This window comes from Aythya marila (assembly GCF_965140915.1).
Source record: "Aythya marila genome assembly, chromosome: 21".
Classification (NCBI taxonomy): domain Eukaryota; kingdom Metazoa; phylum Chordata; class Aves; order Anseriformes; family Anatidae; genus Aythya; species Aythya marila.
Genome location: NC_139062.1, coordinates 7,636,797 through 7,660,153, shown reverse-complemented (window position 1 = coordinate 7,660,153; position 23,357 = coordinate 7,636,797). Strand labels below are relative to the sequence as shown.

The following is a 23,357-nucleotide window of genomic DNA, read 5'->3' as shown; positions in this document are numbered from 1 at the left end:
AATTGAACAATTTTTGGAAAAAAAATCCATGAACCAGTTGGGGTTCATAGCATTGCATAGCACCTGAGAGGACAGGAAAGGTATTGAGGGTGCTTAGTAGTTATTAGAAGTATTTTGTAATGGTGATAGTGCTGTATACAATCACAGTTTGATGGCAATTTCCCTGTCCTGCACTGTTCCCTTCCTACTGTGCATCCTTACTGAAGCATGCAAGGTCACCATCAGTTCCTACAGCTCCACTTCTACAAGTGGCACGCCCTGGGTGAACAGGGAGGGGGGCACAGACACCACAAGCCCACCCAAAACGTGGGGTGGAGGGGAGAGATTCAGCAGGAACGTGCTCCCTCTGCAGCACGCAGCTGCCTTGCCCAGGCACGGAATTTGGGCAGGAGGCCTCCCAGCCCACCAGGGTCAGGCAGGCATGTGGCTGGAAGGAATGCACAGGGGCCACAGCTCCCCTCCGGGCTGGGTTTAGAGATTAAAAAAAAAAAAAAAAAAAAAAAAGAAAAACAGGGAAAGACAACACAATCCTGTCTCCTCCTCTGCTTGCATCTCAGTGTAGTTTTTTGGCTCAGCAAACACAGGTGCTGGGTATTGCACAAAGGCCCGCAGTGAGCAAGGGGACGGCAGCTGGGGTGATTTCATCTTTCCTTCATCGTGTCTTAAAAGCCTGCAGTAAAGGAGCATGCTCCCTCATGCTCTCCTCTCCTCCACCTTCCAATCCCCTCCCTCCCGCCAGAGAGGCACCGCTAGGGGGGAAAGGCCAAAGAACACATTTTTCTGCAGCTGCACAGTCCTTATTTCGCACTCACAAGAAACGAAGGAATGTTTAGCAAAGTGGAGCCATCTGGCTAAGGCACTTCCAGGGCTGCTCAGTGCAGGAAACAAAGGAGAAAGCAAAGCATCACCGAGAGAGTCTGGGGTAGAGAAGATGCTTGGCAGAGCCAGGCCTTGGTCACAGCAGCTTGGCTTTGGAAGAAGATGCTCGCAGCAGTACGCTGTTACAGCAGCTACTTTAGGGAGGAAAAAAAAAAAAAAAAGTTGGAAAATGCTTAGAGCAGAAATAGCCACAGCACTATTCACTGCAGTGCGAAAACAAGACACCTCTGCCATTCTGAGAACAGCATAAATGCCTCCTAAATGAGGTTTCCCATCTGTAGGAGGGCTGAAGGGTGCCACGGTGCCCCAATAAATGCGTCAGTGCCTTCCCCACATCATGGAAGCGCCCCCAGCCAGGAGGAGGGCTGCAGCACACGGGGTTGCCTGCAGAAAACAGCCGAGAAACTGCCTGGGCAAGAGCCTACAGCTGAAAAGCTTTGCGGCATTTGGGAACAGAACACAACACGGGCTGCAACACCGCGGGGCTAAAGGCGTTTCCGTCTGATCTGAGAGATCTGTGTGTGGAGAGCTGGGCACAGCTTGCAGACAGCGTACCGGCAGCCCAAAGAGAATGGGAATAGGCAGCAAATTGAGGAATTACACCTCAAACTTGGGGGCGGTGGGCTAGGAAATAGGCCTAGGCAAGAAACACAAGGAAGAAACAAAAGCGGCGGGGGCGAGGCCCGGGCGGGCACGGGGGGACCCCGGGCCGGGGTTGGGGTTGGGGCCGGGGCCGCCCCTCAGCGCCCTCAGGGGGCTGTGGCGGGAACCGCCTCAGGGCGGGGCCGCCGGCGGCTGAGGCGAAGGGGGCGGGGTGCGGCGGCGCGCGGGCCCCGCCCCTTGTTTTGTTCGCGGCGGGGGCGTGGCCTCCGGGAGGAGGGGGCGGGGCCGCCGAGCCTCGCGCACGCGCGCCCCCTCCCCCCCCCGCCGCAGAGGCGGGAGAGGCCCGCCCCGCGTTCGAAAAATGCCCGCGGCCTCCCATTGGCCGGCGGCGCCGCCGGGGCCCGCCCCCCCGCGGGCGAAGGCCCCGCCCCCTTGCCCCGGCCCCCCCCCCGCCCGTCCCGGCTCCCCGCCGCCATTAGAGGCCGCTTTGTGTCCGCCGGGCCTGCTGGTGAGTGCGGAGGGCGGCGGCCGGGCCCGGGGCGGCCCCCCCCGGCCTCACGGGGCGCCTGTCGGGAGCTGTCGCGATAGGTCCCGCGGCGGGGGAGGGCCGCCGGGGCCGGGCACGGGCCCTCGCCCCCCCCCCCCCCCCACACACACACACACACACACGGGCCCGGCCCCGGGGGGGGCTCCCTCAGGGCGCCGCCCGCCCGCAGCGCCGCGCCCCGGCCCCGGCCCCGGGCGGTTGTTTTGGAGCCCCCCGGGGGGCGCCGCTCGGCCGGGGGGGGCCCAGCCCCGGGCCCTCCGCGCTGCTCGGGGGCCGGGCCCAGCGTGAGGCCGGCCGGGGCTGGGGGCGCCGCTTGTGGCTGATCCTCGGCACCTCACGTGGGGGGGCTGCGGGAGCCGAGCCCCGGCCGGGCCCTTATCAGGTTATCGGGGCCTTCTGAGCAACAGCCGCTCGCTGCTGCCGCAGGCACGCGATTTGGTTTTTGTTTGTTTATTTTTACCATAAATAGTACTTTTAGCGTTTTTTTAAAGAAATAGTTGGCCAACTGTCTTTGGCAAGCAGCGATTGTAGTGCGGAGCTCTGAAGCGCTCCTGGTCACGAACGGGGCTGTGGTGTTAAACTGGGGGGGGGGGGGGTGTGCAGGTGAGTGCGGGCTGTGCGAGGGCCCAGCCGGGCAGGAGAGCACTTGCCTGCCTCGGGAGGGATGTAAAGAGGCTGGGGGATAGTGGGGGCCTTGGAAGTCAGGGGTGGGCAGGGGAAGAAAATACCCATCATTTAGTGTACGTGCTGTGAGAAAACCTGCTGGCTTCTGCACCCTATCTCCCCTTTAACTGAGTGTGCCTGCAAATAAACTAACTTTTCAGTGTTTCGTGTGCTTCTCTCAGGTAGCAGCTGCTTGAATTATTTTTGTCTCCAGAGCCTCTCTTTCTCACGTGTTTTTCCTTTCAGCAGAAACTGATGTGTTCCTTCTGTGAGAGTTTTGTTACAAGTGGCCCAGGTTGTTGTGAGGGTTTTAATTTTCTTGATAGAGGAGAAATAAAGTTTTACATTGATGAACTCCAACAGCAGGTGCGAGTGGTTTTGTGTAGAGTGCCAGCAATTCATACCTTTTGTTATGTATAGTGTTTGTACTATGGACCAGTAAGTGATGGCTTAATAAGTAATAGTTTGGAAGGAGAGTTTATGTGGTGGTGTTACATTTATAGTGCAGGGGGTGTTGCCCATAGAAGGGTCTGGTCCTGATATGTAACGCTAGCAGCCTAAGCGTTTGTTCAAGTATCAGTGGTTTGTCAGTGTTCACAGTGCTGGATCCTGGAATTAAGGTATTTCATCAAAGACTGTGAAACTTTCAGCAGTGGATTTTGTGCTGGAGTAAGTTTAAGTTTGTGACCTCAACCTATTATAAACGGAAAGCTGAACCTTGTGTCCATGGTGCAGGCCACTTCGTTCTTTAGCTGCCTCCCAGCAGCAGCTCATGGACTGTCCTATCCAGAATGGTTCAGGAACTTTTGTCCCACATAGGTTGTCTCTGTCACAATCCTGAGCATCAGCGCAGAGAGGGATTATTTTTACACAGCTATGCAAGCAGAAATTCTGCTTTGTATTAATCCCTTAGCTGAAGTTTTTGAAAGTTTCTAGGCATGGTGGTGACATAATAGAAGTTGCACAGTACCTGGCTCTGGATGTGTGTTTTGACATGAACAATTACTCCTGGGTATGGGAAGAGAAGAGAATCCTGGCCATGGAAGTGATCTGCTGTTCGTGTCTTCTTTATGGGTCAGAGACTGATGGAGAAAGAATCTGAAAGTTGTTTTTATAGTGAGCAGGCATTCTAGGTGACGAGGAATAGCAGGGGTGAGGCATGGGTCTTTCCTTGTATTTTTTTGAGATTGAGCTGACTTGGAGTCGCTGGTTTTGTATCCTAGCAGAGATAAGGCGCTGAGCTCAGTCCCAGGTGGGTCGGCCCAGCATCAATCTCGCTGCCTCTTTTTTGCAGGGAAAGCAGCATCTGTGTGTGCAGAAGGGCAGTATTTAATCTTTGCTTTGCTGTGTAAACTCAGCAGAAGAGGCAGGGTGTAAGTCAGGTTCTGTTAGCAGTGGTTGGAGTCAGAGGTCCAAATTCAGTGCTACCCTGAAATGAGAATGCATATTTAGACATAGAAAAATCCTCTGGCATTTGGGTCTCTGTGTAGGAATGTGTGTATGTGTATTTGAGTGCTAGAAGTGCAAAAGATTTTCTCTGTGTTCCCCCAAAGCCTAACGTGCTTGAGATTTGTTGCTCCCTTCCTTACCAGAGTGTAGGCAAGGAGTCGACGGAAATAGAAGCTGTAATACTAGTCAAGCCAAAGAATTTCTTGCCTGCCAAGTGGTGAGCTATTGGATCTTTGTATTGGACCACTGTTCTTCTTTAATTGAAACAAGATGGTTCATAATGCTTCTAGCAGCATGGGGCTCAGCCTGTAACAGATCTCAGGGAGGCTGAACCACAAGAGACTTGTAAATGCTGTCCTCGTAGCTGAATTGCAAGGTCTGGGTAAGTGGGACACCTCCCAGGGAATCGGCATGGCGCGGTGGCTGTAAGGAGCAGCGACTGCTGCTGGGTCGGGACAGCTGGGGCAAGGCTGGTGCGATGGGAGTGCGCGGCGGTGGGAGATGGGGGGATTTCCGAGCAGGTTGCCAAATCAGGATTAGAAGTGGGGACTGACTCGTGTTCTGGGCTCAGTAAGATATTTTATTTCTCTGCACATTTTTGGGCTGTTATAAATGACTTAATACTACTGGTCTGACTTAATCAAGACAACAGGCTGCTCAGTCAACTGCAAAACAAAAGGGAGATCAGTAAATGCTGGAACATCTTTGTGAAGCAGGCTGAGAGAGGCGATCAGCTGAGAACTTTTAATAGATCTGTTTTGTAAAACAAATTTGTGTCAAAGATGTTGCAGGATGATATATTCAGTGGCGCTGTAGATATTGAGGGGCTTGGTGTCCTCTACGTGAGCTGAATTTTTGGAAAGAGCTTTGAGGATTTCAGAGGTCCAAGTTGGTCATCTTGCAGTTTAGGAGGTAACGTTTTGGCATGTTTGATCTGGATTTCCATTTTCGCTTTGCAGAAATACTAACATGTCCCCCCGTGCTGTTTTTCCTGCAGTTTCTGAGACATATAAATGCTCCGCTGTTCAAAACAGCATTAGAAAGTAGTAGATGATCGCGTGATAACTGGATTTCAAACACAGGTTGTTGATCATGTTGCTTTTTAAGCCTTTCTGATCACAAACAGTCATTCTTGCTTGTGCTGCTTGTAAGGTTGGTGGTTTTGTACCCCTTGTCAGCCTGGCTTCAAATCTGCAAGGACATACAAACTTTTTCTGGCTCTTTTTGACCTAATTCCTGGACCCATGTTGTGTAGGGTAAACCAAGTCATGTCTCAGAGCACCTCGATGGCTGTTGCGTGTTGTGTGACAGTAAGGGGACACCCGTACGGCGCGGCACTGGACACACTTTCTCACTTCTCCACTGCATATTTGTTTTCAGACCACTCAGCCTGGGTACCCTGCCAGGAGTCTCGTGACCTGGCGTTTCCTCCTGTGCGACAGTTGGCTTGTCATGCTCAAGGCCTGATTTTGTCCCAAAATATTTGAGATTGGAGTGTGAGATAAGATGGAAAGTCTTATGGCCTTGTCAACTGGCCTCAAATAAGCTTTTTTTTTTTTTTTTTTTTTAATTCCTGTGCCCGTTGCTTTGATGAGGGGACTCCACTCATTGGAAATAATATCCAGAACAGATGTGTCTCAGCTGAAGCCTCTGGTTTTGTGGTTGTGTTCTGTTTTGTTGTTGTTGTGTTTTTTTTCCCTCCTCTGAACAGTTTGCTGATAGATGAGGAGGAAACCAGTGCACGTATGTTTTTTCATAGTAGTTCATGGAAAGCTACTGCACCTTTGATTGGGTTTTCCACTAGTGGCCTCTCATTGAGCTGGGGGACTGAATGCTATTGAGCATTTCTGCTAATCCAGGAATCCAGAAAGGGTTTTTTCTTGCTTATTAGCTCCCAGTTGGGTTACCAGCTTTGGAATGGGTGCTTCATGATAGCATGGGAACCTGCGATCTGATCTGTGGAGCACTTCAAATAGCCCGTGGGAAAGCCAGCGTGCATGGCAACATGAAGAGTTACTGTGTATGTTCAACAGTTTTGGTAATGGTTAGTATCCTGGTGTTCCTTTCATTGCTGATATGATTTTCTCCTGACAGCTAACCAGGTTTAAGTTGACATGAGTTATCCAACAACCACCTTCAGAACGTGCATCCTCCAGTGATGGCCTCTTCCTGAGCACGGTGTTTGTGTGGTTGGCATCTGTAAATACAAAACACGGTTATTACTTTCCAACTCCTTAAGAGCAATTCTTGCAGTCATGGCCATGGGACACATTTAAGGATGCTGTAGCACCCATGCATGAAGCTAGGGTATCCAGGTAACAGTCGGTTTGGGTGGCTTCATTCTTCTGTTAAACACATCTTCTGTTCCCTTTAGAGAGGGGAAGGAGAGGAACTGGCTTTTCTGTGCGTTGCTATTGCAAAACTTTCTTGCCTTTTGCTTTATCATTTTGAGAAACCAAATTAATTCCTTTTTGTGTTATGTTGTGGTATTTCACATGCAGTTCAGAAACTTTTTTTTTTTTCCTACTTCAGAAATCACTTTTCATTCTGACCCCTCTGTGGGAAGAATTTGGCTTAGCAAGAGCAGTTCCTGAGCTGCGATGCTCTCACACAAGACCGTGGGTGCTCCGGGCTTTCCCCTTTGAGAGCCTCGGTGCAATGGGAGGTTACCCCCTGCCCCTTTGATTCCCGCAGCCTTTTGAGCAGGACATGACCCACACATGGGAACGCAGAGGGAATCAACAAGCCCCTGTTGGGGCTGAAGCTCTGGAGTGCGCTGTGTTAACGTCTGCTCCTGAGAGCAGGAAGGCTCAGGTGGTTTATGCTGTGGTCAAAGCAAAGGATTTTTTTGAGGACTTGGCGAATTGGAGGACAAAGTTGGGGCTTCTTTATTTTCATGTGTGTGGCATTCAGGTCACCAACTGAAAATGAAAAGAAATAAAACCCATGACCAGGTTGGCCACAGTGCGTGCTTGTGTGTGTGCGTTAGTAATCCCAGGGAGAGTGTTTCCTGTAGCTTCCAGCTGATCTCTCTGAGTATAGATCTGTTATTTTAGGACTCACTTCAAAATGCTAACTTCTTTTTTTTTTTTTTTTTTTTTAAGAGCATCAGGTTTTGCTTGCTGGAAAAAAGCAATTGACACTGACCTGAAACCTGGTGGAATTTTTCATTTTTCCTCTCACTTTCTGCCCATGAGAAAGGAAGGCTGCATAAAATAGGCAAAAAAAAAAAAAAAAAAGTGCTGGGCCACATGTATGTTCAAATCGGCTTTTGCTTCTTTTTCCCCGTCCTGAAAGTTTATCAGCAAGTTTCATTCATCTCACTTATTTTCTCTCTGGAATTTATTTTCCCTTCAGAACATGGTTTGATTTTTCTGTTTTGTCTCCAAAGGAAACACCCAGCACTGTTACGCTCATTGGCTTTCACTGGTGCCGAGGCAGCACTAGGTTATTGTCGGCTTTCAAAAAGACCCTTTGGTGTCAGAGAGGAATGAGTCCTCCCATGGAAGTGCTGCCGGTGTGGCCTGCCCTCACTGCATGTGGCTACCGTGGCGCTGTACCTGCTCGCAGCGGCTGTGGGTTCATTAATTTATCCATTTGTTATTTGGGAAGGAGGCTTGCGGCCGAGTGGAGAGAATCCCTGCAGTCATTGGGGAGTCCCTGCTGTCAAGCAGTAAGAGGACCATGGTGTGGGGCAAGGATACGGAGTAATTCAGGTGGTGTTGGTGTAGCAGGGAGCATTCACCCTTGCAATGGAGAGTGCTGTACGAAGTGCTGAGGTGGTGGTGAAAAACACCTTGAAAACAAGGTCAGAAGCGGTGCTGTTAGCTTTCCATTCAAGAGGAAGTCTCTCAGGCTGGGGAAGCAACCTGTTAAAAGTGAAAACATGTTTTGTGTCTGCCTTCTTACCTGAGCAAAATAAATCATCAGGATAAATAATCGGGAGCATTGGGCCCTTTCTCTGCAAGGAAGGGAAGAGGGGAGCTGGAGCTGATGGGGTGGGGAAGCAGGTGCAGCCCTGCTCTGTGAGAAGTGAGGTTTTGCTTCTGAGGTTGTTAAGGGGATGCTGAGAAGAGGAAACGAGTGAGAAAGTAAAGCCTCCGTTTGTGGCAGAAATGGTGGAGCACCTCCTTAGGAGAGGCCAATGCAGGTGGACGGGCAGCAGGTAAGGAAGGCTGAAGTGAAATGGTAGCGAGGGGTGAGACTTGGTGAGCCTAACCTACCTGTGACTATGCATGCATTTGGAGGAGAGTTTTGTAAAGCTTTATATTTTTGTGGAAGGTCTGGTGACTGCTGTTTTGATGGGTATTTTCTTTTTCAAGGATTTGTTTATTTCCTTAAATTGCATGGGGTTTAATTTGGGAGGGGCATGGTCCAGGTCTCCAGCGTGCGTTTTCTCCCTAACAGATAAAATGGTTTAATTCCTTAGGCAAATAGAAGCTGGATCAGTGTCGGTTCTTGGTTTTCCCCCGAAATGAACAGCTTACTAGTTACCTCAACACTTTGCCTTATGCACAGTGCAATGTCTGCTTTTTGCTAATGCTTCCTGTTAATTTAAATAGCATCTTTATTCTTTCAGATCTGTTTTAATGGAGCAGGCTGCAGGTCTGGCTTACACCTTTGCCATTTCTGCTACATCCATAGTACTCAAGTTTGCATACATGTTTTAGCATCTTTGTTGAATGCAGGTGTTGATTGTCAGTTACGTTAGCCATAAGCTGTAAGTCATTTATTCTTCTTTTCTTTTTAGTTTGTTAGATACATGGACGTAGATGTTTCTGTTTTGTTAATTTTCACACCACATCTTTTCTGTACTTTAGGTTGACTCCTCACTGCACTGTGAAAACCATTAGGAAAAAGTCCTTGGGGTTAAAACCTGGGGCTCCACAGTGTTACGTGCACTTGGGGCTAGAAATTATTTTAAATGGCGACTGATCTGTCTGAAGCTGAACCCGTGCATCATAAGGCGCTTCCACTCTTAACGGGAGCTCAGCTGATCCACACGGACAAGTTAAGTGAGGTAGGGGCTGGCCCATTCTCCAAGCTTGCCCTTGGATCAGTGATTGACTTCCAGTCCTGCTGAAGGTTTCTTGGTACTCTTTCCCCCCGATCATAGGAAACTCGATTGGGAGTCTAATAAGTCCTACAGGCACTCTCCTTCCCCCTCCCTGCTTTCCCTGCAATGCCGTAGTGGTCAGAATCCTCAAATGTTCATCTCATTTAATTTGGAATTGGAAAGAAATTATTTCTTTTATAAGTGTAAAATGTGAAACTATCCTCTCCTGGTATGCTTCAAAGATCGAATATTTACTGTCTTTTAAAATTCTGAAAAACATGAATGTAACTAGAATATTTCTACATATGCTGCTTTGATTTACTTTAATCCCATTTCAAAAACTTTCTGATTCTTTCCAGTATCTGTACTGATTTACAAATGCTTTTTATAGAAAGTTGAAGACGAAACGATGCCGATCCGTCGCTCGGTAAATTCTTCTTCGCGAGAAACTCCTCCCAAAAGCAAACCTGCTGAAGGTGGTGAAGAGGTCAAAGCAGGTACAGTAGTAATGCTGTAGTGGACTGTTATATCCAAACATAGTGTTGATGTATTCAAATGTAGGTTTTTATGCTGAAATTCCTGAAAATCCCTGCTGCCGTGGTTAAAATATTACCAATGCTTAGCTTCTTTTCACAGGCTTTTCCTGGTTTGTTTGAAATTACATGTTGTAGTCTTTTCAAGTGGGAAACCATTTGTTTTGTCCTTCATACTCTGTGTCAAAGCCCTGTCACTCCAAATATGAAAATATAACTAAGTATTGTCTCTTTCAAGCTTATACATTCTTATGATTAAAGGTAGAAATCATGAACTTCCAGCAGTGGCAGGAAAATGGTTTGGGATCAAAAGGTGGAAATGGATGGAAAACCAAAGTATTTGTTTTCTTTGTTCAGGAAAAGAAAGATTTTACCATGCTGTGTAATATGGCCTGCCATTAATGTGTCTGGTCTTAGCAGCTTCACCTGTGTTTCTCAGAATGTGTTGTTTGAGTATCACTTTCCGTACGTTTCACTGAGTTTCTCCTCTTTGGTGGGACAAATAAGTACATTACATAGGAAACTAACTATTAGTACAGTTTTTATTTTACATATATGATGCCTCCATGGGGAAACTATGCACAGGAACAAAGCAGGAGTGCTTAAGCTCCTTCTCATTGATAGACAACATGCCTAGTGCATAGAGCAGTCATCGTAGACTGCTCTTTACCCAAAAAGTGGATAGTAGCAGTTTATAAGCACGTTATCTAGTAGGCAGTCCAGTCTTTAAGGCCTGCTCTCAGCTAAATATACTTGATTGATTTACTCAGTAAGTTGATTTCTGGCTGGATTTGATCCTGCTGATAGACGAATGTTATTGCCAATGCATGTGCAATCTGAAGTTTTTCCAAGTCTGGAAAGATGTGATTGAATAGTTAAAATCGTTCAGGTGCCACAGTGTGTAGTGCAGAAACGGCGATGTTTAAAAGATGTGTTTTGTCATAGACAAAGCTGCTTGTATTTATCTACCACAATCTCTTGAATTGTGCGTTTTTGCACCTTTCTGGGATAAAACATGTAAACCTTGACCCAGGGGAAAATCTTTACGCTTCATGATACTGAATTCCTCCTCTTCTTCCCTTCCCCACCTGTAGGCATCTATGATGAGGGATGATTGCAACAGTAACTTCCTGGAGTTAAGAGAAGACTGGGGGAATTAGTTCATTGTGAAAATGCTAGGTGATGCTGTTTGAAATTATTCTGGCATTTGATGGCTGATTGCACCTTGTTGAATTTTTCTTTCAGTACTTTTGTTCACTTTCTAAGTTACATTCAAATCATCTATTAAATTAGAGAAAAGAAAGTGGTGGGAAATCATTTCTGGGGTGTGTTCTTATTTTTTTTTTTGTCCTCTGCCTTCCTGAAGAATACAGGCTAGTTTTAGACAGTAACGTGATGTGTTTTAACGTCTTTTAGATGCAGAAGCCACCTCTGAGGAGTCTGCTTCTGCTGGAGAAGAACAAGAGAACGAAACCTTGCCTGCTGCATCCAGTGAAGCAGAACAGCCAAAGGAACCTGAGAATGAAGGGAAGGGGGAAACAAAGTCCTCGGAAGAAACCAAAAAGGAGTAAGGCTTGCTTAGTGCTGAATTTAGGAATTTGAGTAGGAGAAAGACAGGTTCTATAGGTAGAAAAGATTATGGGAGACATAGGGAAAATAGAATGCTGAAAAAGCTGCTCATTTTTGCAGGAGAGGAAGCTACTGATCATGCGTAGCAGCTGTTCAAGAACATGTTTTGAGAACAAGTATCAAGATAGGGTGTGTTGGGGGGGGGTTTGCATCTTTTTGAATAGAAACATCAAAAAGTTCTTTTAAATTATTTTCTGTAACAAGTGTTCTGGGTGTCTTTTGTTGTTGTTCTGCATGTTGACTTGTTTTACAGTGTCTCTTACTTTACTATTGTTTTGCGTTTTTCCTAAGTGAGAAGGATCAGTCTAAGGAAAAGGAGAAGAAAGTGAAAAAAACCATTCCTGCATGGGCTACTCTTTCTGCTAGTCAGCTAGCTAGAGCACAGAAGCAAACTCAGATGGCTGCCACTTCACGTCCCAAGATGGATGCTATTTTAACTGAGGCCATCAAGGTAAGCAGGAATCAGATGTTTCTTTTATTCACCTGTCACAAAGCTGAGTAATTTTTGTGCCTAAAATCTATATTTTCAACTTGCTGATGGTACAGGTGATAGCCTTTTTAGCAGGAAACTTACATAATGCATGCATGTTTCTGTCTGGAAGCGCATGGAGCTGAAATGTGAGTCCATGATGACGATGAGGGGCCGTGTTGCTTATTTTTTGTTTAGAATGTTTCTCCCTGTTTAAATTATTAGAAACAGCTATGATGACATATCCTGGTTAATTATTGGCATCGTTTAATTTGTTGTCTTTTAGACATATTTAACTTGATTTACCTTGATTAACCCACCTGTTTGATACATGCATTTTTTCTTGTTAGCTTATCCTAATTCAGGACAGATGGAAATAGTGTAAACTAGCATTGTGGAGTGGTGTTGGTCTTAGTTTACTGTATACTTCCTTTAGGTTATAAGAAGAGACCTGTGCTGTTGCACTGCAACTCTGCTGCCCTCCTGTTGAGGCTTGGTTCATGCAGGTTGCCTTCACTGGAGTCCTGGACTCTATTAGCCTTAACTGCAAGATGGTCTTTTGAGCCACTGAAACGTACAGCTGTGTGTAACAGTGCATAAGTAAACTACATCCTCTATCATGCAACTGTGGGTTTTGTGGTAGTCTTTCTGAAGCCATGTAGATCTGGTAACTTGATTAAGCAAAGCGGGCTTTATCAAGTCACAGCTGGGGTTTTCTACAGCATGTCAAATATCTAAATTTTAAAACACAGTTGTTTTGGTGTAGTCCTATTCTGATCCCTAATTGGAGGACTCCAGTAATACAGGCAGGCTGTCATGAATCTTCAAAGACAGTAATCTTCAAAATAAGAACTTCAACTTAGTTTTTTCTTTTTTTTTTTTTTTTTAAATAGTTTGCTAATGCCAATCCTGTCTCTTTCAGAAATCAACAGCTTGTTCTGATTAACCTGTTAATGATTGCTTTATCTGACATCAGTAAAATGACTTACTTATGACTTACTGTTCGGGCAGTGCTGGTTTGCCCAAAGGTAACAAGCTTTTGTAAGAGCTTGTAGTGTATGTGCCATTACTTGTACGTGCTTCAGAAAAGGGGATTAGTTGACACATGCGTTCTTCCAGTCCCACAGCAAAGTAGTTCAGTCCAGAAGCTTTTTACTAACATCTTGCTACCGTTTCAGGCATGCTTTCAAAAGAGTGGTGCCTCAGTTGTTGCAATACGTAAATACATCATCCACAAATACCCTTCCCTGGAGCTTGAGAGGAGAGGCTATCTTCTAAAGCAAGCATTGAAAAGGGAGCTGGAGAGAGGGATCATTAGACAGGTAAGAATTGCTTTGTGGAGCAGTAGTGGATGCGGTATTACTGAATTGCACAGTACTTTAAGAAACTCTGTTAGCTGGTCTCTGGTGGCTGTGTTCTCCCTCTGTCTCTGCTTTGTTAGACATGGACAGATCTGTCAGTCAAATACCTTATCTTTTGTGAAGTATGGATGACCATTTCATGGTGTTGAATTGTGTCATACACCATTGCAGCAGCATGTCCCTTCCCACCCGAGCCATTCTATGATTCATATGCCTTCAACCTGAGTCTAGCAACACCCCTTCTGCAGGACTATGTTTCCTATAACACTATAATATGTGCCTGTGATATCAGTTCTGTTAGGATCTCCTGGTCAGGACAGCAGAATGTGTTTCTAATATCTACCTTTGGTTTCTGATCTACTGAAGTGGTTTCAAATCAGGCCTCTGTCCGTAACAGCCCATCACCAGGATGGCAATGCATTCTAAATCTGTGTAAAGATGTTGATTAGTCTCTTTCAAATTGTTTTTATCCTGAGTTACTTTGTTAAAGGCTGACTTTATTTTGAACTAGGTGAAAGGAAAGGGAGCTTCTGGGAGCTTTGTGGTTGTGTCTAATGCAGGAAAAACTGTTCCAAAAGCCAGAGACAGAAAGGTAAGATGGATCACTTTAAACAGTACTCTGAAAGATCTTTCTTGGGTTACACTGAATACATGCATCTTACAAAATGTAGTCTAACCCAAACAGTTTTCTTCTCCTTGATGTACTTTTGCTCCCCAAATACAGTAATTAAAACATCTGTTCCACTAAAATCAGAATCAGAAAGTTAGTATGACAAATTAAAAACAAGTAGAATAATCAAAATCTTAGTTTAAAATGTTTACGTTAACCCCCTAGGCTTTGGTTCAGAGGCAGAAAACTGAATAACCATGAAGCTCCTCTTCTGTCTTTACCTGGTAGAGAGAGATGCCTCTCAGGTATTGTAAGAGAGCTTTATGCTACTGCTGTTTCTGTTATATCTGTTGCTGTGAGAACAGAGGGAGGAAGAAGTAAATGCCTTAAGGCTTCTGGAAGAAAGCTGCTAAACTTGGGTGTATATTGTACACCCAGGTAGTAAAATGCGATGCATCTGAATCTAGTCCTCACAATTAGTCTTGGTTCCAGCACTGCTCTTCTTTGCTCCCCACTGCATAAGGTGTATGAAATGCATTTCTAACACTGCAGTTACAAAATGCTTAGCTGGAATTGCTGATCTCCTTATGGCATACACAGGTGAACATAGAGTGTTATAACACAGGGGTGCTTACCTCTTGGCTACTGGATAGACCGCAAGTCCTAAATCTGAAGGTAACAGTGACATACATGGTACTAGGGCACTGAAGGAAAGTAATTGGAATGTGACATCTTTTTAGAGTTCATGGACTCCATGACAAGTTTGAGTAAGGCACCTGATAACTGCTAACAGATCACTTTTCTTGTCTGCAGCCTATTGGTGTAATTGTTCTTAGATACTTTCTCCATGTTGCAGCAAAACAAATAGCTCACGTTTGTGTCTGATGAATTCAGCTGGCAGTCAAGCAGCTATCTGGATGAGCAGCATCTTCACCTGTTTGACCATTTGCAAAGCTCCTGTTCAGCATCAAAATCACTAAACATCAGCAGATTTCACCACTATTTTCTCTCCTCTACAAAGAACATGATCATCCCCTACTGATAGCAACAAAGTGATGGAGGAAAATTCAGGAGAAAGGAGTGTTGCCTTCAAGCAAGACTTCATGCTATGAGTTGAACGAAAATGCACTCCTGTTTAGCTGGTTTTTGGGAAGATTTAACCTGTGTAAATGGCTTTGGTCTCTGTTTTTTGTTTTATGTCAACATATAAATCGTTTCATCTCACTTTCTTGTTGAAAGGTAGCAGAGGAAAGCCTCTATTAAAAAGAGGAAAAGGAAAGCGTCTATAAAAAGGAAACTAGGAAACAGCTTTTGGTAAATACTTGGCGTATTTATAAATATAAGACTTTGACTAAGAAAATTCCCATGAAAATTCTAACCAGATGTGCTAGATTTTAAACAGCTGAGCTTTCTAAATGGTTATTTTAAAGAGCTGCCTTATAGAACTTGATTTTTCAGATCTGTGGCCACAGTCAGGAGCACTTCTCACCTGTGTGTTGCTGGATCAGAAAAACCCAGAGTTTTAGGCCCCACTGATGCGTAAAAGTATGTGTATTTCAGAAAAGCACTTCCGCTTCGACTCCAGAGCAACAGGTCAAGCTGGAAGACATCCTGCCACTGGCTTTCACCCGCCTTTGTGAGCCGAAGGAAGCTTCTTACAGCCTGATCAAGAAATATGTGTCTCAGTATTACCCCAAACTCAAAGTAGATGTAAGGTAGGTGCAGGTGTACACTTTTGCAAGCAGGGCTCCAGAGAAGCTGTGAAATGCTGCCTTCCTCTGGCTTTGCCTCACTTTACGGTGATTCAATTCAGTATTTCATCAGGCAGCAGACAGGTGGTGCTCTCCATCATAGAGCCTGCAGGAAAGCTTGAGAAAAGCTGTGCCTTTTCTCTGCATCCCTCCACACCCAATCTTTGTTCGTGATGCCAACATCAGCATTATTGTACGCATCTCTGCCCTTAGAGAAAACTGGATCCTTGTAGCTGCATGGATATGAAGGCCTCTCCTTGGAATCTTGTTCCACTTGTTTCTGAATGCTTTAAACGGCACACACTTAATATGATCTGTGAGTTTGTCCATGTGGAGCGGGTCAAAGATTGGGGAGGAAGCAAATCTAGGAAAGTCCTATGCATCACCTATTACCAGGGCTTGTTGTACTCAGTCCCTTGTTTGTCTCTGAGCTGACTGACTCATTGCCCACTGAGTCCAGTCTCCAAATGTGCATTTCAAAATGCGTAAATCCTTCCAAATGAAGTTTCACTGTTTCTGGATACACAGTGACACCCAGAAAGCATTGCAGTTCAATTTCCGCTAACGTACATTGTTCCTCTCATGTAATCAGCACTTGCTGACAGATCTCCATTTAAAATGTCTGTATGTAGGCAGATACCACGTGTAAGTACTGCTCCTCTCACACTCTCTATAGAGTGTTGTTTCTCTGTTTGTTTTTTAAGCTGTCAGTGTGTGTCAGTAAAGCTTTATCCTCCTGTATTTCAGACCTCAGCTGTTGAAGAATGCCCTGCAGAGAGCTGTAGAGAAGGGCCAGCTAGAGCAGATCACAGGGAAAGGAGCGTCTGGGACATTCCAGGTCAGAGCCAGAGTTCGTCTTGTTTTGTTGACTGTACTGACCAGAAGCCTTGGATATAAGTTTACATGCCCTCCCCACCCCAGTTTTATTGGGTACACCTTTCTTTAGCAGCCTGTCAAATTCAGCAGTTGTGGAACTATGAAGCAGTAGGATTCTTTCTCCTCTGGGTCTACATTCTGGAACAGACCCCCCCCCGCCTTCCTTGCTTAGCACGTTCCACACGCTGCTTCAGCTCTGACTCATTAGCACAGTAGGGGAGATGGTGGGGTAAGCTTTCCTTTCCATCGCTAATTGTAAGTGCAGTAGGTACCCCAGATGTCTGCAATGTTTCTTCCTCGTGTCTATGCCGTAGATGTCTCTTGGTTACATTTGGTCTGTGGGATGGAGGAAGATCTGATTTATTTCCTTCCCTGAGTGACAGGCCCTTAGATTGCCATACCCTTGCAGTGTATTTTGGGAGTAGGACAATGTGTTACCAGTGCAAAGCACTGCAGGCCAGTTGACTGAATAGGCCTGTCCTACCGTTAACGCTGGGAGGGCAGCGTTCCCTGTGCAGTGTTTTAATATAAAACATATCTGTGCTAATGCAGGAGCGCCGACCCACCTGGTGCAGAGGAGCTTGTCCTGACCTGGTTTGGGAGAATTTTGTCTTGATGCTTTTCTCTTCCTCCTTGGAAAATAGCTGAAGAAGTCAGGGGAGAAGCCCCTGCTGGGTGGGACTCTGATGGAAGATGCCATCCTGTCTGCTATTGCGGCCATGAACGAACCGAAGACCTGCTCCACCACAGCACTGAAGAAGTATATCCTGGAAAACCACCCAGGGACCAACTCCAACTTCCAGGGTAAACTATATAACTTTCCTTTTTCACAAGTTGAAAGAAAGAGAATTCTGCAGCTGCAGATGTGTCTGTGCAGCACCTTTAAACTATTTGGTTGAGCTTGCTAGGGAACTGACAGCTGCTCCACTCTTCGTGCTGCAGAGATGTTCAGAGTTTTTAATTCCCATTAGTTCCTTTCAAGCCTGACAAAGGCTAGCTTCTGAGACATAATGCATGTTTCTCTTGTCTGTAGCATATCCCCAGAAAGGGGGAATAGTATTCAATTACTTTATTGTTCTTAAATCACCAGCTGGATTTCTATATATATTGAGAGGCTACAGCTTGGCATAAGTACAGTCACTAGCTGCTTTTAATTTAGAGAAGTTGCACAGTCTAACTTTAACAAATAAAATCTGCAAGCATCCCTCTTACTGTTTTGTTTGAGGTCGTCCTCTGGCTCCAGTTTTAGAAGGTCAAGCAAGTAAGGAAAGAAACTAATCCAGTTGTGTTTGGAAAAAGGTGTGGCATATCTCAGTCCCAGTAATGACAATGTCTATTTTGGCTTTTGCACTAGCAGAAATAATACTAATAGAGACTTTAAAGTAGATCTGCTAATGGCTTACTTGCATTATTTGGTCTAAGCCATGATGCAGTTCAACCTAGGCTGAAGGTCACTTGAAGTAGTGTGAGCTTGCAGCGGTATCTAGCAGAATCAGACCTGAAAGCAGATCAGTTTCTTGCTGTAGTGTCATGGTGCTGGTGCCATCTCACAGGAGCAGGGGCTGGAGAGGAACTTGCTGATCCCACAGCCATCATATGGAGATGAAGCACAGAATCAGCACAGGTCTTTGAAACAGAGCTTACCAATGTGTCGAGGAGGATCACAGGCTCCCTGCCAGCAGTGGGGCCTAAAGAAGTTGCCTGAGGCCTTCTGCCAATTAGAGGCTGATGCCAAGTGTGACTTCTTAATCTCGGGGCAGGGAAGAGAGTTCCCAGGCTTACTAAGCCCTTATGTTATTTGTTTTCAGGACCGTTGGAAGCTGCCCTGGTCCCTAGAGGCCTGTGTTTAGTCAGCCTTGAGAGCTTGTCAGCCTTGCTAGTCAGATAAGGAAACTTCAACTAGTAATCGGGTGTTTTCTTTCTCCCTCCGCTGCATAAAAAGGATTTTGCTGTTCTCTGCTCTGTTTTAGGAGCAGCCAGAGGAATATGTGGTGAGATGTAAAAGCAGGCAGGTACACACTACAGAGCCAGTATTCTAGACTCTTCCACCATTTTATACCTCAGTCTTACAACTCCAGTCAAATCCTTTACATGCTGCTGTTGATCTGTGGTACCCCAGGTAGAAATAGCTTGATGTTGTTTGTGTTGCTCCTTTTTACAAAGGTGTGGAGTTCTTTGTAGTCCAAGAACTTTTTAAGAACCTAGTGTTGCAACGCTAATAATTTAATGGCTACAGCTGGTTCAAGTAGCTAGGCAAGCTTTTCTAGTGCCACTCAAATTAAAACTTTTCAGCAGAGGTAGACTGTAGGCTGGTGAAGGTATAGTGTTGTCCCAAATGATTCTCTTACTGTGAAATGTCAGCTCTTGATAAAAGCCCATTTCAGCAGTGCTGAATAAGGGGTTAGAGTGAATACCTGTACATTAATCATGCAGAACAGATTCAAATGACAGCATGTTTCTTTGGATTTTTCTTTCCATTCCTCAAGTGAACCTCTTTAGGACATGCTTGAGGGCAGGCCTTGCTTTTTTGCTTCAAGGGAGCTAAATCTGTAAACTGTCCCCCATAGTTTAAGCCAAAAATGGTTTTGAACTAAAACAATTTCAGACCTTTACCTGAGACAAAGATCCCCTTTATTTGCACACTTTTGATTAGAATTCTTACATGGTGCACAATGGAACAGAAGATTGGAATAAAAAAAATCATTTGTCATACTTCTAGACCAAATTTCTCATTAAGGAAAATGAAAATGGGGACAGATGTACTGCATAAATTTTGGAATACGAGGGAGATGAGGGCAAAAACAGAGTAAGGACTGATTTAAAATATTCTAAAAGAATATGTTGAAGAAAGCTTTAGTTATGTGATGCTTTTGAATGCATTTATAAAGAAGGATCCCTTGATCATGACTTCTTCCATCAGTGAATTTAAACCCATTCTTGATAAGTGTTCGTGATCCAACACTTGAATCTTATATATTGCTTGAATTTTTCAGAAAATTAACTGTGAAAGGATTTCCCTTTGAATATGACATATTAAAACTTCTAAATGCAGTGGCCTAGCTGGGTCCTCCACAAAGCAGATGGCCTTTGCCGAGTGCACAAGCATGCAGTGATGTCTACATGAGTCGCAGGTCTCTGGTGCCGTTTCATTTCCCCGCAAGTGTTCCGGGAAAGGAGATTTCATTCTGACTCTCCATCTCTAACTTCAGAGGACACTACAGAGAGCAGTAAGGTTAGACAAGTGGATAAAGATGATAACGCAACCTTTCTCTGATTTTTCACAGTGCATCTACTGAAGAGAACCCTGCAGAGATGTGAGAAGAATGGTTGGCTGGAGCAGATTTCTGGAAAGGGCTTCAGTGGAACCTTTCAGCTTTGCTTCCCTTATTATCCTAGGTAAAGAGCTTGGCTGTAAAATGATGTTGAAGATAAGCGTTGCATAGATCAGCCAGATAGTGTTGCTGAAGTTCATAGGGTGTTTACAGGTTCTATTTACAGGGAAGCTTGTGAAGGGTTTTGTAACTGAGAAACCACAACGTTGTCACCAATATTGCTCTAGATAATGACATTACTTGGATGTCTGACTGTGAGTGGACATAAAGCTGACTTCATTAGCAAGGGAGGCTTTTAAGGACAATAAAAATATTGGGCTAAATGTTTTCAGGAGCTCTGTTGTGATTTTTTTTTTTTTTCATAGAGTAGTGGATATTTAAGTGTTCCCATGCTTAAACAAATTCACATGAGGCAGGTATAGTGTATTGTTGTTCTTTGATACAAGGATGCTCATAACAAGTAGGACTCAGTTGTTTGCCTCTCTTAATGCCGATGTGGAGGAGGGGTGGGAGGAGGGAAGATGACCCAGATTAGCTACTGTGAGACTAAAACAGCCTTTCTTCTCCTGCTGTGAGCATATATTGTGCTGGGCCACATGGAGCCCAGGGAAGCCTTAGTGTCCCATGAAGAGCCAAATGGCAACACAGTCATTAAAGTCTCTGCTTCCCACCTTCTTTTATTACATACATGTAAAGCTCTCAGTGGCTCTGGCCTGTGTTCAGAGTTGTTGAAGTCTGATTTTGTCCCTTTGTTGTCTGTCTTCCTGTGTTTACACAGAAGGAGCAATGAGGAAGAGAAGTGGAGAAAGGGCAGCTTATGTACAGGAGTGTGGCGGCATTCCTGGTGACTTAAAAGCTGTTGCACTTCTGCCATTGCAGAGACTAAATATTGGTTTCAGATAAACCCAAACAAATAGACTTCTGTGCTTGCTGTTTGTTTTTTTGTTTTTTTTTTGGCTTAGGCTCAAAGCTGTAACCTTAAAGGATGATGGGCGATGGGCAGTGGTCCCCGATGAGAATCGGGGTTACCTAAGGTTTGCTGACCCTGGAGTCATATCCTGAGAAATGTCCTGCTCTGACAAGAATCCTCTTGTAGTCCAGGTGTGCTCTACCCGGAGAAGCAGCAGGATGAGGACTCTGAAGAATCTGATGAGGAAGAGGAGGAGGAATCTGAGGAGGAAGAAGAATCAGAAGAGGAAGAGTCTGAGGAGGAAGAGCCACCACCAAAGAAAAGGTATGTGACAGCATGAGAGATAAATGGGCTCTTTAAAAATGACAGTCACAGCTGTAGAGTGCACAGGTTTGTCTCTTGCTGTGGATATTTATCCACAAGGCTGTCACTCCAGTGGTACCGGAGAAAGAAATTTCTAATTACAGTTGAACTTTTGGGGTACTGTCAGGATGAGGACTTCTCTGGGACGTGTGCAGCCTGCAGAAGTAATGCCTTGTCCCAGAGAGACTGGTGTCTTCTATTCTGTAGTAGGAATCATCTCTAGATGAGAGGAAGAGAACTTCTATTTATTTTCTGTATTGCCTTTAGTCTCCCATGCGCCTGTTGTGCTTTACAAGTGTGACTTTTTCATGTGGGGCTTCCTGTTATTTATTAGGTGTTTCATTAACAAAACTTCTCCCTACAGTGTTATTTGCAGTTCTGTAGCCAGATATGAAACCTGTCTCACTCAGAATGTGGATTTAAGATGAGTGTTATTCATTAAGTAATGAAATTTCTCTCAGAGAGGGAGAGAGGATGCTTAGGCCACTGAATTGTTCTGACAATTGACTTACATTTATTGACATTGTTTGTATGTTTATCTGCCTAATAAAGGAGTTAGAAACCTTGCTGGCAGAACACTGTGGGGATTGAGAAGTGCTTAGCATGGGAAGATCCACCACAGGATTTCTTGCTCTTTGGGATTTAGCTAATGAAATGTACTGCTGCATAAAGGAACATCCGTGGTAAAGAACAAGGATGCCAAGATCTGCTTCATTTATGTAAATTGACGACAGCAGCTCTGCTCTGGGTAGCATTTGCGCCTCCACTGAGATCTTGTGCTGCCTTTCTTTCTGACAGGATGCAGAAGAGACCTCCTCCAAAATCACGGAGTAGGGCCCCTCCGATGAAACGGAGAGAGTCCAAGCCTAAGCCAAGAAAAACCCCTGCAGCCCGCAGCGGAAAAGCAAAGCCCCCACCCAAGGTGAAAACCCCTGCTAAGAAAGCCAAACCAGCAGCCCCAGCCATCAAGAAACCCTCTGGTGGCAGCTCTTCCAAGAAACCAGCAGCCAGTGGGAGGAAGGAAGTGAAACCCTCTGCCAAGGGCAAACCTACCATGAGGAAATCTCTCCGGGCAAAAAAGTAAATTTTTCCAGTGTCAGGGAATCCCATGGTCCCACAATCTTGTTTTATAAAGTCAACGTGCATTTGTATTTTAGTTCTGATGCTTAAACACTTTTTTTTTGTTTTCCTTGGATGATGGGGGAAAAGATGAAAACTAAATCAAACCATCCCAAGCATTTGCTAGATCTCAGTGCTGTGCCTCGTGCCTACCCCTCCCCTGGAACAGGTCATCTTTAGTTTCTGCAATAATTTTAGAACTCTTCTAGGACATGTAATCTGTACCTTTTATGGTGTTCCTCTTGGGTTTGGAGGGAGGGGGTGGCTTTTAAAAATTCTTCAAATAAGTTCTTTGTCTCTTTAGACAGCAGGAACATGGTGATTGGGGAAATAAGATTCTTAACTGAGAAGGTACAGCGGCACTAGAGTCCTTAGATCCCCTGCATGATGAGGTCCTTCATGCTTCTGTGAAGAAGCAGTGTATATACAGCACTTGCACTGAGTCCTGGAGGTGCTTCTTTCTGCTCGGCCGTTGTAGTGACAGGCTAAGGAGGTGGTGCATTTGGCTCCTTCAGACCAGCACATTTTGAGGGTGAGTAGACATCTTCAGTAACCGGAGGCTGCCACATGTACTGATCGTCTGACACCGGGGGGCTTGAAAAGGGGTAGTTCTCGGCTGGGCGGGTGATTTGAATTAGTGTTTCCATACCACATCTGTTACCTTAAAACCAAAATATATAAAAGTCTTCTTGAATCCAACTTTCAAACATTTTTAAGAGATGAAGAGCCTAAGTTTTGTCACTTCTTGTTTACCCTTTTTTAAAGAAAAGTTGGAGAGCTATACAATTGCTAATGTAGAGATGTTGATAAGTGAAGAACATGCAGTTTGCTAAAATAAAATGAAACTAGATTCCAGGCCCGCTTTGTGTGTCCTTTCTCTTCCTCGCCACAGCTTTCTCCTCCTGGAAACGAAGAGAGGAGGGAATTACAGCAAGTGTGGTTTGCTGCGGAGGCAAGCCTTTGTTAGAAGTACACTGACAGCGTGAAAGAGTGGGGCTATTTTAGTCTGAGCCCCTGCCAAGCTCTGTAGTTGGTTGGATTTGTGACCTTTTTCTTCCCTTGGTTTCTCTGGAGACAAAGGTGAGCAAGAAGAAAGCTCTATTTGAACCTCATCCTGCTCTTCTTCTCCCTCTGACCCAAACAGTGTCCAGTGGGGACCAAAAAAAAAAAGACCACATGAAACCTTCCCCCCTGCCCTGCTTTCTGA

The 23,357-nt window shown here is 45.1% G+C and overlaps 1 protein-coding gene across 4 annotated transcripts; it reads left to right on the top strand.

Moving 5' to 3' along the window:
* The first annotated feature begins 1,937 nt into the window (after nt 1–1,937).
* Nucleotides 1,938–23,000, top strand: HP1BP3 (heterochromatin protein 1 binding protein 3). 4 transcript variants are annotated; one of them, XM_082777154.1, is made up of 13 exons: nt 1,938–1,990; nt 8,962–9,161; nt 9,589–9,694; nt 11,147–11,297; nt 11,651–11,810; nt 13,007–13,150; nt 13,701–13,781; nt 15,360–15,514; nt 16,298–16,388; nt 17,071–17,230; nt 19,711–19,822; nt 20,855–20,992; nt 21,830–23,000. In XM_082777154.1, the coding sequence occupies exons 2-13, from the start codon at nt 9,066–9,068 to the stop codon at nt 22,113–22,115; spliced, it is 1,680 nt and encodes a 559-aa protein (XP_082633280.1). In that variant the 5' UTR covers nt 1,938–1,990; nt 8,962–9,065; the 3' UTR covers nt 22,116–23,000. The 4 variants fall into 4 exon arrangements, with proteins under 4 accessions (XP_082633280.1, XP_082633283.1, XP_082633281.1 ...); XM_082777155.1 differs by lacking the exon at nt 1,938–1,990 and adding an exon at nt 2,333–2,455; XM_082777156.1 differs by lacking the exon at nt 1,938–1,990 and adding an exon at nt 8,843–8,861.
* The last annotated feature ends 357 nt before the right edge of the window (nt 23,001–23,357 follow it).